Source organism: Oenanthe melanoleuca, chromosome 2 (genome assembly GCF_029582105.1).
Source record: "Oenanthe melanoleuca isolate GR-GAL-2019-014 chromosome 2, OMel1.0, whole genome shotgun sequence".
Lineage (NCBI taxonomy): Eukaryota > Metazoa > Chordata > Aves > Passeriformes > Muscicapidae > Oenanthe > Oenanthe melanoleuca.
Window position 1 is genome coordinate 45,066,698 of NC_079335.1, and position 14,663 is coordinate 45,081,360.

The following is a 14,663-nucleotide window of genomic DNA, read 5'->3' on the forward strand; positions in this document are numbered from 1 at the left end:
TCTGATTTCACATATGCTAAGAATTGCAGTACAAAGAGTTCTAAAACCTGTGTATAAAGATCAAATTGCTACGAAAACGTCTCAGAACTTGTAAAATAGTCTTTGTTGCTGCTGGCCTTTTTAATAATAAAAATAGGGTTTAAAGTCTGGTCTTGCAGCAAGCAGGAATCTCTAGGGTGACACAATAACCATTTTAGTTAATCTGACCTGCAGCAGAAATCAGGAAATAAGGTACATTTTAAAGTCCTTCCTTATAGTGAAATGGCATTTGCAGCATGGCTGTAATCACACAAAATGAAAGGTTTAAAAATTGACCTCTCTGTTCTTCACTCAATCCTCTGAGAAAAGTATTTCCTTTCCTGCTCACAGAAATTCTCTCACTTATGTCTCATACCCCGCATTTCAGAAAATACGCAAAATCTATTTTTACTATTACACCAATGACATTTTTGAAGCACTTTAATATTAAAAAATAAATTTCAAGTTGTATAAGGAGACAAGAAGTACTTCAGCTATGAGATGCTGAAACTTTAACTTAAAGCAATACTGCAGATTGGTTTTAAACTCTTTTGGTTACGAAGTACATGATAATGTGGTTGCCTGCCTTATCAGAGCCCCAATAACGCAAGTTATGCAGATCTCGAGGCTTTCCCTAAAGAGGAAGAATCCTTAAACACAACTGATGAGAAGTATACACTGCTACAAATAAAGGCAACTAATTCACAGCAGCTAATCCATGATGTGTACAGCAGAGAGTGGCTGTATTATCAAAGGTGGGGGGGAAAAAAAAGAGTGTTATCTGGCTAGATTCAAATTCACCTTGGAAAAGGAGTAAATGAAAGCCTTTGCATTCAGGTATTTGATATAAGTTTTCACAGAAGACAATGCACATGAAACATTTGCTCTCTAGATCCTCAAAAAATGGTTTTACCAAGGGAAGGTTTTTCTAAAGGTAGAGATGAGATCACCTGTCTTAGCCAGCGTTCACAGAGCAACAACAGGTTAAAGAAAAGCCTGACAGGCAGCCCTTGTCCAGCAGATGATACGCCAGAATCAGGCTGGCATGAGAAATTCATACCACTGTCTGCTGCTGCAGATGCTTCCATATACAAGGTACTAGGAAACAAATCTGAGGAGCAGAGAAAAGAAATTTCTCTTCATTTGAATGCTAGGAACTCATGCCTGAGAAACAAAAAAAGTAAAAGATATTGTCTTGGCAATGCAATAACAAATAAATACAGCCCCATGGATGTAAATGAGTTCAAAAGAAATGCTGGCAAGACAGATATGGCTTAACACAACAATTCTGGACTTGGCTATAATTAATATAAGAGAAAGACTTAAAAATGTCACATATGACATTACAGGCAGATAGAGTACAGGACAGATTAAATAAATATTTAAACTAACAGAAGAACTGGCAGGAAAGGAAATCAGGCAAGGCTGAAGACAACTTAATGTATGCCTAAGGGTTATGTGTGCTATCCAGCAATAAGTACATCAGGAGTAATAAAAGCACTAAAGTAGATGAACAAGAATTTGTATAAGACTTGCAGGGTGGAAAAAAAAGAAAGGAATATAGGCATACAAAAGAGACAGAAACTCCCAATCCTATCAGCTTCCACAATAAAGAAACTAAACAACAAATTAGCAAATAGTAAAATTCAAAGTCAGTCAAAGAAACTGTGACTGAATTTCAATGTCTACCTTTTTCTAGCTCACATCTGTGAAAGACCTATCTGAGCCTTTTACTGCCCTTTACTGCATATTTTTAAAGAACTAAATACTGAGGTATCTTTTTAGTGGGTCCATTTACCCCACTGAAATGACTTCTCTTTTTTGTATGCATTGTCTCTTTTTGACCAGCTTTTTCAAGCAAGGTTTCACTGGGTTTTATTATGTCCTCAGTTTAGTGCCTTGAAAGTTGTCTACTACTTTCAGTTACTTCTCTCTTCATTGTCTTTGGAAGAAAGAACTGCAATTTTTTTCACATTCCCTTTAAGCATTTTAAGGAACTTGAGAAGAAAATGAAAAATAAACCTTAAAATCTGCTTTCAATCCCAAGCCTCTCACACTGGTTGTCATAAAGCTCAATGAGCATTACTGCCTCCAGTCTCTACCTTTCCTATACAAAATTTTCTGCCCTACAGGTTGAACACGGTTGAATAGCAGACTTCTCATATGGGGGACATTCTCTGAGGAAAACTGACACTTGGAGGCTGCATATTTAAACATTTACCATCCTCTCCTCTTGCCTATAATGCAATTTCTGTTCCTGCAATTGCTTCCTTTCAAACTGTTTTAATTAGCCATACAATTAGTTTCCACTGACTTTTCCCTCTGTTGTAATTTAGATTTAACAGCATAAAGGCAGAATAGCATGCACTGTTTGAAATGCAGTCCTTGCTTATAACAGAGCTGTATGTAATACTGTAGATTTCTTTCAGGTGAATATCCCACATACCTGCTTTAGTGGCACAACAGGACCTACTGTGGCTGTGTCCACCAAGACCAGCTGCTTCTCTGTCTAAGAGGGTGCAATAAAATGTTTTGGAGAACAACAGAACATTTTTCCAGGATAGCCATGAAGTAATCTACCAATAGGAGGAGGGGAAAAAAAATTATTTTCACATTTTCTAATATATAATTAACTCCGCACAAGGAAAAAAATCCAGGGCACAGTAACTTCCTGACTCCTTATTTTGCTCATTCTTGATAAGAAGTTCCTATGTGTTGGAGTGTGCATTGCCTTTTACCATGTTTTTTGTTTGCTTAACCATTATTGATACATTTCTTTGTCTTCTAGGACACTTGGAACATGATTTCCTCTGTGCAGTCCTGTCAGCTTGCCTTACTTGGAGGCCCAGGGAAGTTCTTGGGTGTCTAGCATCAAGCTCTCTGTATGCTTTCAGACACTGCCTAGGCTAATTTTGCTGCAAGGACAAGAAACAGGCTACAGCACCCCACACCAATGCAACCTGTATTCCACAGGTTTTGTTTCAGATGCTATCACTTAGGAGGAGACTGTTCAATGACCATCTCATCATGCAGTCCATCCAACAGTTCTTGGCAGACAATGCTCTGGATCTTCATTATAATTTTCTTTTTGTACTTTCAGACCTAAAGTTTCCTCTATTAGCAAATTTCTGATCCAAGGCCACAGTTACAACTGGTTACACATCCATTCTCTGTCTCTCAGACAAACTGAGAAAAGGCTATTTGCAAATCCAAAAACATGCTTAATGGAGTTTTGGGGGGGGGGGGGGCTGTTTTTCACTAAAGATAGTTGTTATCATCTTTCAGGCAGATGGTTTTAGGGTATTTGATGCAGTGTCTCATCTGCTCTTTTTTTACATTCCTTCAAAACACCAATATGAGTGTCACAAACACACATTCAGTTTGCTTTGTAGCTCGCCCAATAATCTAACACATTGTAGAATTTCTATTCCTGACTTTCTGTAAAGTCTTTTAACACACCAAATTCCTGATGATTGCCCTTTGTAATTTGTAAGGCTGCATTGCAGCTAATAAAATTTATGTCTCTTTGATTATCATGGTTCGTTTTTTGCTTTTCAAAGCATGCAGAAGCAGGTAAGAAACACTACAGAACAATATGGATAATATAAATCAGGTAATTAAACAGAAGTTCTTAGGATGATGCTTAAAAAAGCCAACTGATCACAACAAGGTCTTGTTATCCTGTACTTGCTTTTTTGAGAGGTTATGGTTAACTTTTGCTCTGCCACAAGAGTGGTCTTAAATAATTTGAACCATTGGGTCCAGAAGACTAGATAGAGAAGCAGCACAAGAGGAAAAAGAAAACAAACAGCTTGAAAATGTGAGTTGGAGGCAATAGGGGAAGCAGCAAAGAATCAAATTACAGTAACTTGCTACCTGAGAATGTGAGAGGAAATAAGGGAGTTAGGTTATATGAGACAGGAAAAAAGATGGTAACTGTTTAGAAGATACTACGAACAACTAAAATTCAGTCATTACTATGTAAGACCCAGAACACACTGGAATCATGCTGGCTCTTTGTTTGATGTTTCTATAGGGGTTATTCTGTCTCTATAAAAAACCCTAGGGCTTGCAATTTTCCTCCCAGTCAGTTGTTACTAAAGGTATTCAATTTTCTCAGCATCTCATCTACTGCCATCTTGTATCTGTGTCAAAAAATGCATGTGTGTCAAGCAGGCAGGAACAAGGGAGTGGGAACATCTGTGCAGTTGCAAGTTGTCTTAGTTTGAAAGACAGATGTTTAAGAAAAGCAGGAGCCTCTCCTGAAATGGACAATGTAAACCCTCTCCCTCCAAATTATTATAATTTTGAAATTAAGGAGCTTTCATGCAAAGATATGGGAATAGGAATAACATTTTTTTACTAGGAAAAATAAAAAATAAAAACAGTAACACAAAAAAAGGAAAAAAACCCAAAACACTGACAGAGTCAGAATACAGCCTGACACCCTGTCAGTCAGTCAGGGTGTTGGTAGCAGTCCCATTAAATGGTGGCTGCATCCTCCTGCAGGGGCAGATGTGGTTCAGCTGAAGCAGTGCTCCTGTAGAAGGGTGAAGTTTTCCTCTGAAGGTCCAGGGATGATGTAAAAGGGTCTGGTTTTCCTCTGGAATCCAGTGGAAAGAAGGCTATTTTGGTGTTCCAAATATCAGATTTTATCTAGGTAGGAAATGTTTGGCTCCTTCCCCCTGTGGGAGAATCTCACAATGGGATGATGTAATTTTATCAGTCATGCAGTGGGACTCAATGGCCCATTAACAGAAGATATCTTCCTGGAGGAAGGATGGGTTGTGGAAAACAAAGAACACTGCCCCACCTGGTTTTAACAGAGGTGACAGAATACATACTTTTGGTTACATCCTGCTTTGCAAGCCAAGATGAAAGTGAACAGAGCTGCTGACAGAACAGGGAGTGGGGCAAGCAAATCTGCTGTCCATCAGGTGCTTGCTCCACACATTCCTTCCCCTAGCTCCAGATGCAGCTGCTTCCCTTTATGCACTGACAGACGCCGCAAGGCAACACAGGGAAGAGCAGGGATAAAGGTGGATACCATGGAAATAAGCAAAGATGGGCTCAGTAAAATACCTGTTCACCAGCTCAGCCTCAAGCAGGTATCTTGCCCAAATACATTCTGAAAGGTTTGCCCAGGCTCAGCCTTAAGCTTCCCAAAGCTGTACTACAAAAGCACACTCACTTTTGAAGAGGATGGACAGAAGTACAAAGAAATTGGGAAAAATTCCTTCACCGAAAGGGCTGTCAAGCATTTGAACAGGCTAGGAAATAACTGAGCCACCGTTCTTGGAGGGATTAAAAATATACCTAGATGTGGCACTTAGGGACACAGTTTAGTGATGGTCCAAGACTTGGCAGTGCTGGGATAACAGTTGGGCTCAGTGATCTCAGAGGTCTTTTCCAGCCTAAACAATTCTAAGGGATCAGCATTTATATTTTGAATTATAGTACACACTGTTTAATACTGACATTTTTACAGGTCTTCTGGGGTGCACTGTTCACATAGCTGGCTTGCACATTTGACAGTATCCTACACCTACTCAATTTAGGAAAGCTCATTTTAGGAAAGGGGATGAAGCCACAGATAAACTATAAATACAGCAACAAGAATCACACTGACTGAATATTTTCTTTGTAACTGGAAGCACTGTAGAAAGTAGATCAGGAAATAGCAGAAACCACCTAAAAAAAGTTATGGTTTAATAGTGCAAACATCAGGGACAATGACAGGAGTGCATCCTTTCAGTTTGAAGAGGCAGATAAGGCAGAATGAAAAACAGGGGTAATTTACCCAGACTGCAGGAACGCCACTGCACAAAGAGCTGGTCCATGAGGAGAGCAAGGACAAAATTCTTGAGTGCACAAAGCAGCAGCTTGGGGCAAGCCTTGCAGCTGTCTCAGAAGGATTGTGCACTTTCCATAGGTATTAAAATCTGCTGAAACAGGTGAAAGAGGGAAATAAATACAGACTTATTTCATGGCAGGCTAAATAGGCTAAGAATATAGGAAAGTAAATGACTTAGCATAGGGGAAGTTTGAGGCAATAGGTCATGCAAAAAGGATGAAAAGGTCACAGCAATTATGTATAGCCTTTTGGATAAAAGAATCCACTGCAGAGTCTCTGGATGTACTTCCAGCAATGTTAAGATGTTGCTTCCAGCTACTGGATGACAGCACATCCTGGATTTATATGTATTCATTGTCAGGATGTACACCCTGCATTTTGGGAAACTTTGCTTTAGAACATGCTACAGTGCCATCAGTCCACACCCTCTCCCTTCTCCCAGGGCGTCACCATCAACATATAAAAGACAGCTTTGAGGAAGGCAGGTCCATATTAATTCTTAAAGAACTATAAGCAGGCAATCAGATGAAGCTTTCCAGCAGATACTCAACTGGACTGACCTGGAAAGGATCTGATTTCAGCTGACAGGGGTATCAAAGTTTCCAAGTTTGGTTCCTTAGCAGCAGACTATAACCACAACATGACAAGACAGACAAGGGAAAGCCATTTCAAGCCTTCATCCCACTGTACACCATGCTTTTGTGTTACCAGTTTTAGTATTGGGATATTTGTTAGTTTTTATTTTGCTCTTATTCCAGTCCTACTCATGCTCACATTTTTTCAATGCGAATGTGTGCTGACCAGTTTTCTCCAAACTGTCAATGAAGTGCTAATTTTTTCCAGCTGCATTTGCTCTCATTTCCACTCAGTCCTGAGATGGTCTCAGATGAAAAAGCACCACTGCCACAGAAGGTGGGCGTCCCCATTCTCCATGTGAAGCTTGGAGAAGCTTCTGGCTGCCTCATTCTCTGGAGAGCAAAGCAGCAGGACAGAGGGCAAATGAATATCAACACAAAGATCTGTGTTTCCCCAAGAGGCACATCTGCCTCTTCTTTTGATGGAGCAGTTGAAGACTCACACTGGGAACAGCAGCAGCACAGCACGGAGAAGCACGCAGGACAAAGAGTGGTGCAGGTTGTGTTAGTCTGGCACAAAAGGAGATGCACTGAAGGACTGGAATTCAAGGCATATTAGAACACCAAGCACTAAACTCAGATGCCTTCTCTGCTCTGTTGGCTCCTTTTCTTGTACACCACAATGCCATTTTTTAAAAGAGATCTCAGGAAAAATATCAATCAAACCTAACCTCCTTTGTGGTCTAAATATGCAAACTGCAGAATATTTTTCATGATCTTACACATTGTTGTTCAGAAAACAAAAGAAAAGGAGCTGCATAAATGAATTACTTTGCAGTCTTTATTAAAAGAAAGTACATCTAGAAAGGATCAGATGATGCAGAGGTAGTCACCTACAAAACAAGACAGATCAGCATCACCCACTGATTGTTGATCCTGGTGGCACTAGAGGGCAAACCGGGAAGGGCTTTAGGGCAACTCTGTACTCAGATTATAGCAATGAAGAAAGAGTTTTAGGCAGAAACAAAGAATTAAAAGATAGATAGTAAAGCAAGTTCCTTCTCTCTCATTTTACAAATTTTGTCTACTATGGTGCAAATCCAGAGCATTGATTCAAATACTATTTTACTGGATTTCCATTTGTTTTGCCTGGGCCCCTACATTAATCCAAACAATAAGGGCCTTTAAAGCATTCATAAATAACCTGCTGCTGCTGCTGGCACCTAGGAGCCAAGTGCAGCAATGTTAAGCAACAACAAATTTCATAGTTCAAGAGGCACAGTTAAGGAAAAAGGTTGCTCAGAAAATCACTCTCATTTAGCACAAAGATCCTTAAAAATTGCATGAAATCAGTCAAGTAACTATAGAAACCAATTTCTTCAGCTCTGTATCACACGTCTCACACCTCAATTGTCTTTATTATCGTCTGCTGTCAGATCCTTAATCAGAAATGTGAACAGGCTTGATGATTTATTCAGCAGGGACAAGAATCTGTAGGTCAAGTGAAAAATTTCACACACACATACACACGCACACATCTTCAACCTTAGGTACTTTCATTTCATTCTGTTCCCAGTAGCTCTGGGGGCAACTCCAGTGAGATCCAATATTAAGGCTCAATTAAAATAAGCTCCAATTAGTGGAGCTTTTTTCTCTCAGGCTAGAAAAGTCAGGAAATGGATATTGGGAAATGTAAAAAGTCAGCTACTGAGAGGAGGCTGCAGACATAAATGAACTTATTTGTTGATTTCTACAGTTGCTATGCAGAGGCCTCTGGGAGTAAAAGCTTAACCAGTCTAAGCTATAAACTAAAACCCCTGCAGCTAAACATGAACTGTGTGAAACAAGGGCTCCATTCCAGAACAGAAAACTGCTGGGCCCAGAAAATTAAAAGCCAGAGGCGTTTTCCATTTAAAACTAAATCCCAGTACCGCCTCCCAGCCAAAGAATTATAAGCAGTATCAGATTTACAAAACGAACAATTACCCTGGAAAAATGTAGCCTATTGTACGGTCCCAGATGCTAAATCTCAAAGTTTCTTTTTTTTCTTTTTTTTTTTTTTTTAATCCCACATTATATTCCTACCAAGTGTACTGCTGCAGTTTACAAAGGACTGTTTCGAGACAGGACTGAAACTGCAAAAATAAAATGTTAAAAAAAAGAGAGCTCATAATTCATTGACCTCATTTGAAGCACTGCCCTTGCCTGTGGCAGTTCCTGTCCTTCCCCAAGGCCTCTGCAAATGGTATGCAGTAGCAAAATAAACCCTGACCTAATTGCCAGGACAGGGCTGCCAACCTTCTCTCAACACACAAAGGCAAGCATGGTAACTGCAAAGTCCTACCTCTTTCGCTTTCTGCTTTAACCGCAGTTGCTCTGGATCTTCTTTATTGGAACGGCTCTACCAAAGGAAGAGGAAAAAGATTGAATAGAAATTACTGGCATCCAAACACCATCCTATCCGTTAAATATTTAATAAATGACAGTTTTCTCTGGTGATTGAAAGATTTAGCTCCAGGGGTGAATGCCTCAATCCAGACTGGCTTCCATCCCCCTCCATGCACATACGTGCGCACCCCTCCTCATCTGGGCCGGCTGCCTCTGCTCTAGCCGGAGGCAAGATTAAGCTGAAAATGATGCTAACACTGTCAGTCAGGTCCAGTCTAGGCATGATGTTGTTCATGTCAGCAGCAGACACTTAAAAAGGACAGGAAGTATAGGAAAGAAAGGGAGTTATATTCATGCAAGCACAACACAGTTCGTTCAACTCTAGATTAGGCTTCCACCCAACAGGCTCCAATATTCGGCTTGAAACAAAACCAAAAGAAAAGAATCAACAAAGATGGTCAAGTCACAGCTGATGAAGCAACATCTACTGTTGTAGGGTTTCTTTCCCCCTCCTCTTCTTGAGGGGAGGGAGGAGAGAAGAAACTTATTCTGTACTCGCAACAGCTCCATCAGAGGTTCATGGATGCTGTGGTACCAGCTCCAAGGCTAGCCCTCTGAACTTGACTAATCCACCTGCAAGAGTGGTGAATCTCACCAGGCTTCTGTTTCAGAGGCAAAAAGAAATTCCGGAAGGACATTTATAGATTTTTACTTCATTTTGACCAGTAGGAATAATCTCAAAAAACAGTTTATCCCACAACACATTTCAAAGAAGTCTTGTAGATTTTTTAGAAAATGTCAATAGGTTAAATCATTTTCTGTGTACCTTCAATTGTCCTAAACATTAGATTTTCAGTGACAGGGTGAATGATTACTATATTTAAAGCAGAAGTAGGAGAAATCTGATGATGGTCACCAACCCAGAGAGCATGACTACTTCCTTGGAAACCTAGAGTCTTACCTTGGCTGCTCGAAGCAACATTTCACGTTCCTCTTCATCTTTTCTCTGTTTTTCTAGGTGATCGAGCTTCTCAAGAAATCTCAGTTGTGCTCTGGTGTCACTACACACGATGTACTTATCGCTCCCCTGAAAACAGAAGTTTGTTATAGACAAGCAGGAGCTAATAAATCTAATGGGAACAATCTGAAAAGAACAACACTGTTTTTCAGCTGAAAAGTGTGGGCCGTTTTAGAAAGACTTCAGGTGGTAGGTAGTCATTTACACATCTCCTCTCCACTGAAGCGTTTTTCCAGGTGTCTGTGACTAGTAAGAGGTTATTGAACAAGAGACATTAACAACATCCAGTCTATACTGACTATAATAACAGAAGTCTCCCCTAACCTTACACTAAAGACTGAAATTTTGTTTTAAACCACCAACTTCATATCCAGTAAATGTGTTAAGAAAAAAAAAGGAATTGTAAAGCAGCAGGGTATAATACCTTTTCTCCTTTGAAGAGAAAAAACCCTAGAATTTGTCATGTTAACTTTCTAGTGCTTTGTGTCCTAGTTTCAGCCATTTAATGCAGAAATTGAAATGAGCATCACCTGTTATTTCCAAAAAGATGTTTTATGTATTGGAGGGCTGGTTTAGAACCAGTTATAATGAATCTTAGGGGTTAAGAAGGTGAAATATATTATATATGGTTTATTATAGTTTTAAGAATACATATTTTTGCCTGAGTGAAAGCTTTCCAAGTCCCAGGATAGTTTATGTTGATAGGTAACCTAGGCAAGTCATCTGGTCCAGACACCTGTACAAAGCTGGGCCAGTGAATACTGGTGATAGTATTAGTCCAACAATGACTGGACACACAGGCATTGAAACAGAACTGAGGTCCTTTTGGTCTAAAGAATAGCAATAAGTAGTTTGTTTTACGTTCTATTTTTGCCCCCATTGGAAAGCTTGAGTTGACATTTACTTTACTCAGAAAGACAGAGAAAGGAAAAATCCAAAACATGGTCAACTGGCAATGAAAAAAGCTTGGTTTTACTATTCTGCTCTTCCACAGACAGGCTTCTTGAGACATGCACTGGCCAGAGGGCATTTAGGCAACACAAGACAAGGAGCCCATTCTAGATAAGGCATGTCTGTGCCACCTGTTTGTACCACTTTTTAGTGCATGTCCTACAGTTGTCTTCTTTCTCTGTTACTTTGTGAACTTGGGTTTTTTTCCAGAGAAATTTATCCTGGGGCTTTTATCAGCCAAAAACACTATGTATTTTCAACAACTCTTTGTTCTACCTTACCCCAATCTCACATTGTAATGAAACATCTCTGACATACAGCTATTCTAAAAGAAGCACAGGATATTTTTCAGCTGAATTTTAGGCAAGGTTATATGTTAAGTATATGGACTATTAGTGACTTCAGTTACTCAGTTTTTAGTTTTCAAAGATACTACACTCAGACTCTTCTTCTCACACCCAGTCATGCACTATGAAAAGAAAGAAGGAAAATAAAAGTTCCCTCGTGGAACACTGTTGTCTCCTAATGTGAATGTTCACAACTGAGTCAGAGCATGAAATCAATCCCTTCTCTGGTATTACATTTGGTCCTTTTCAATGAGCCACTTCATTGTCACATATTACCAACTGTGGCTCAAAACCCACCGCATGCTGCAACCAGAGACATTCCCAAGCAGTGCCTGTGGCTCTGCAAAAAGTCCAACAAACCTTTCCCCCCCGCCCTTCTGTCACTACTCAAGTTTTTTTTAACCACTCCCCACAAAGCATACATTATTTTTGAGTCACTCTCAGTACATCAGTACAACTTGTTTTGAAGCAGCAGTTTATAATAATCCACCACCATGCCACAATCCGTTTAAAAGGACAAAGAAGAAAGCTGTAGTACCAGAAGATTATTTTTTCCGAAGTTTAGAAGTGTTTCGCTTTGGAATTGCCAGATACTTATACATTTAAAGACAAATCCATGACCCTATAACAACCAGCAATGTAAGTCTCTCCAACAGAAACTCTCCAATGCACTACCACGAGCTTATATGGGACAAGAAATAGGTGCATCTGTAACAGTATTTCAGCTCATCACCTGTTTTAAGACACCTTATTTCAGGGATTACTAAAAGAGGAACACCTGCAGTTATATTTTGTCCTACTCAATAAACTTCTCTGTGGCCATTGAGCAGGGAATTGCTGAGACAGAAAACTTTACATTGTACCCCTGTTCATGACTTGTAGCTGGTGCTGTTATGATGAAGCATAATCACCCACATCATATAGCCCTACAGATAATACAGTTTAGTATAGTGCTACTGCATGAGGTGAAAATGTTTTCATGAAGCATCACTTATAGCTCAGCACCACACCATGCCTTTGGAGCCATGAGCTCAGGGCTCCAACCACAGGAGCATGGCAGCTGTTTCATGCTGGGATGAATCCACACAAAAACTCTTTCCCTTTATGGTCTTCCAAAGGCTCTATATGAGCACTGCAACAAGAGCTGCATCACAGACAGCAGCTCCCAACCATCTGAAAGGCTATTCCTGCTTCACATAAAGAGACCACCATCACAGTTTTATCTTCATTAAGTCAGTGACTTCTAATTAGAACTTTTTTCTTAAATTTAGCAAAGAAAGGACAAAAGTTGACAAGTCTAGATGACGGCATAGAATGAAGCTTTTACCCTGCCAAATTCACTCTCTGCAGGACTACCTATCAGATCAAAGTCGCTAGTCATGAGCTGAGCAAACTGGGAAGAAGAGCTTCCCAAGTATTGGGAATTACTGGCCTTTTTACACCAACTTCTACCCTAACAGCAGTTGCTTTGGTTTCACCACACTTATCCCTATTACTGTCTTTCTGTAATGAAGACAGCCCAGTACAAAGCCTTATGGAGCAACAACCCAATCCTCCTGGAAAAGCTCTGGGAATTTATCTGACATAAATGTAGCCCACATTGTGCAAGGAAACCTACACAATCAAAAGCCATGACAGAAAAGAGAACGGGGGCAAGCAGATGGAATACAGGGCTGTATAAATACCTACATTAATACATAATGGGACTCCAAAACTCTGCAATGTTCTCTTCTTGAATGTAAGATTTCTAAAAGCCTGTCAGTATCTCTCACAATAACATTACTCACAAAGGTAATCCTGTAGGACACTCCTCTGTCTCGTAATACCTTCTTCCTAACAAAAGGGAGTATCTGTGCCTCTAAGATTACTGTGCCTGTTACTTTTGATTTTTTTGTTTGTTTTGCTTTTGAGAAAAGAGGAAAAGAAAGCCAGCTTATTGCAATCTTATAATCTTATCATTGCTTCTGGCAATTCAATCAGACAAAAACCTGTTTTTCTATTGCTTTAGTTCAATGAGAAAGAAACTAGCCCGATCCAGCCTACTGTCCAAAACCATTTCCTTCTGTTCTTGGTGTCTGCAAGACACCAAGTCCTACTGGTTACTCAGGATTTCAGCTTCCTCCTCACTTTTGCTGACAAGCTCAGTCATACCTCCCACTTTGGAGAAAACAACATACAATGTGCAGATTTCTGAAGTCTTTTCATACAAAACTCTGTACTTGTTCTGTATTGATTTTCTTTTTTATTACATCTTCTTCTGGCGAGGAACAGAATACTCCAACTGCTCCAGACAACACCGTAAATAGTCAGAAGTTTCCAAACAGTTGCTCCTCTTTACTATTGCTGCTCTGGTGCTGAAAGACCCATAAAAAGTGTTCAGTACAAAAATAACTCTTATTCCATCAGTTGGCCGCTCTTGTTAAATTTCATTAAGTATAAAGTTCTTGTAAAAAAACTCAAACTTGAACAAACAGGAAACTGAGTTGACAGCTACATTTGCTTCTCTCTTCTTTTTTTTCTAAAACAGCTTTACATTGAAAGAAGTAAGGATTAGTATCTTGCTATTCAACGACAAAAGGAAATAAGAAATAGCTGGTTTGGCTAGTAAATCATCACTTCCCATTTACACCATATAAGCATCTTAAGGGATACTAGCTCGCTGGGACACAATATACTCTATATTGAATGAAGCTAAAAAACTCTTTAGATGAAAAAAAATCCTAAGATGAAAAGGGCCTCTGCCTTCGTGGAACACTTTCTAAAAGTAAATAATCAATTAAGTTTCCAAAGGCTTTTTACTGAGCCAATACCAAATGCAATTCTACCAACAGTAAACACATAAGGAAAACACAAGCTCCCACTATCAAGAGCACTCAAAGTTAGCTTTCCATTTACCACCTAAGAGACTTTGTATAACAGCCACCACTGCTACAGAAGAGAAGAAGCACTTACATTTAGTCTTGTGCTGAGCTTTAAGAGCACCTCTCCAACAAGTTAAATGGAACAGTTATGTGCTGGGCTAGACACAGCTAAAACCAGCCTTTGGTAGATACTGAGAACACAAATGTTGCCTGTGATGTGCCCACACTTGGAAGAGGTTTACCTTCAAGGCTGCAAAGCAGGAAAACTTTGTGCAGAACTTGCTAATGATTTCCTTTACCTTGTGGGTTGATACTCTGTGCCGAGCAATTACAGTTAGTTTTTCCAGGAGCCCTCGTAATCTCTCCTGTGTAGCGTGGGAGATCAAGTTCACAACATCAGAGTTAAGTTCCATAATGTCATGCCTTTTACCTGTGGAAGCAGAGAAAATCCATTACGTGTTTTAGTAGTAGCTGATAATTGAAATAATTAGCACAGCAGGTATTCTGTTCCCCCTGGAAGTCATACCCATTATGAATAAAGGTTTGGAGATTATGATTTTCCTGGTAAAGTCACAACTTCAAAGATCTTAGACATTACATTAATAAAACTTAGCCTGGAGCTTCAGAAAATATAGACATTGTTTCACTTAG

General features: G+C 39.6%; 1 protein-coding gene across 1 annotated transcript in view; it reads right to left on the reverse strand.

Annotated features, from left to right (window-relative positions):
- TAF4B (TATA-box binding protein associated factor 4b) overlaps positions 1-14,663 on the reverse strand; it is a 70,880-nt gene that overhangs the window by 16,637 nt on the left and 39,580 nt on the right. Inside the window, 3 exon segments of the mRNA XM_056485466.1 lie at positions 8,792-8,848; positions 9,797-9,922; positions 14,312-14,442. Coding sequence (XP_056341441.1) covers positions 8,792-8,848; positions 9,797-9,922; positions 14,312-14,442 — 314 coding nt within the window.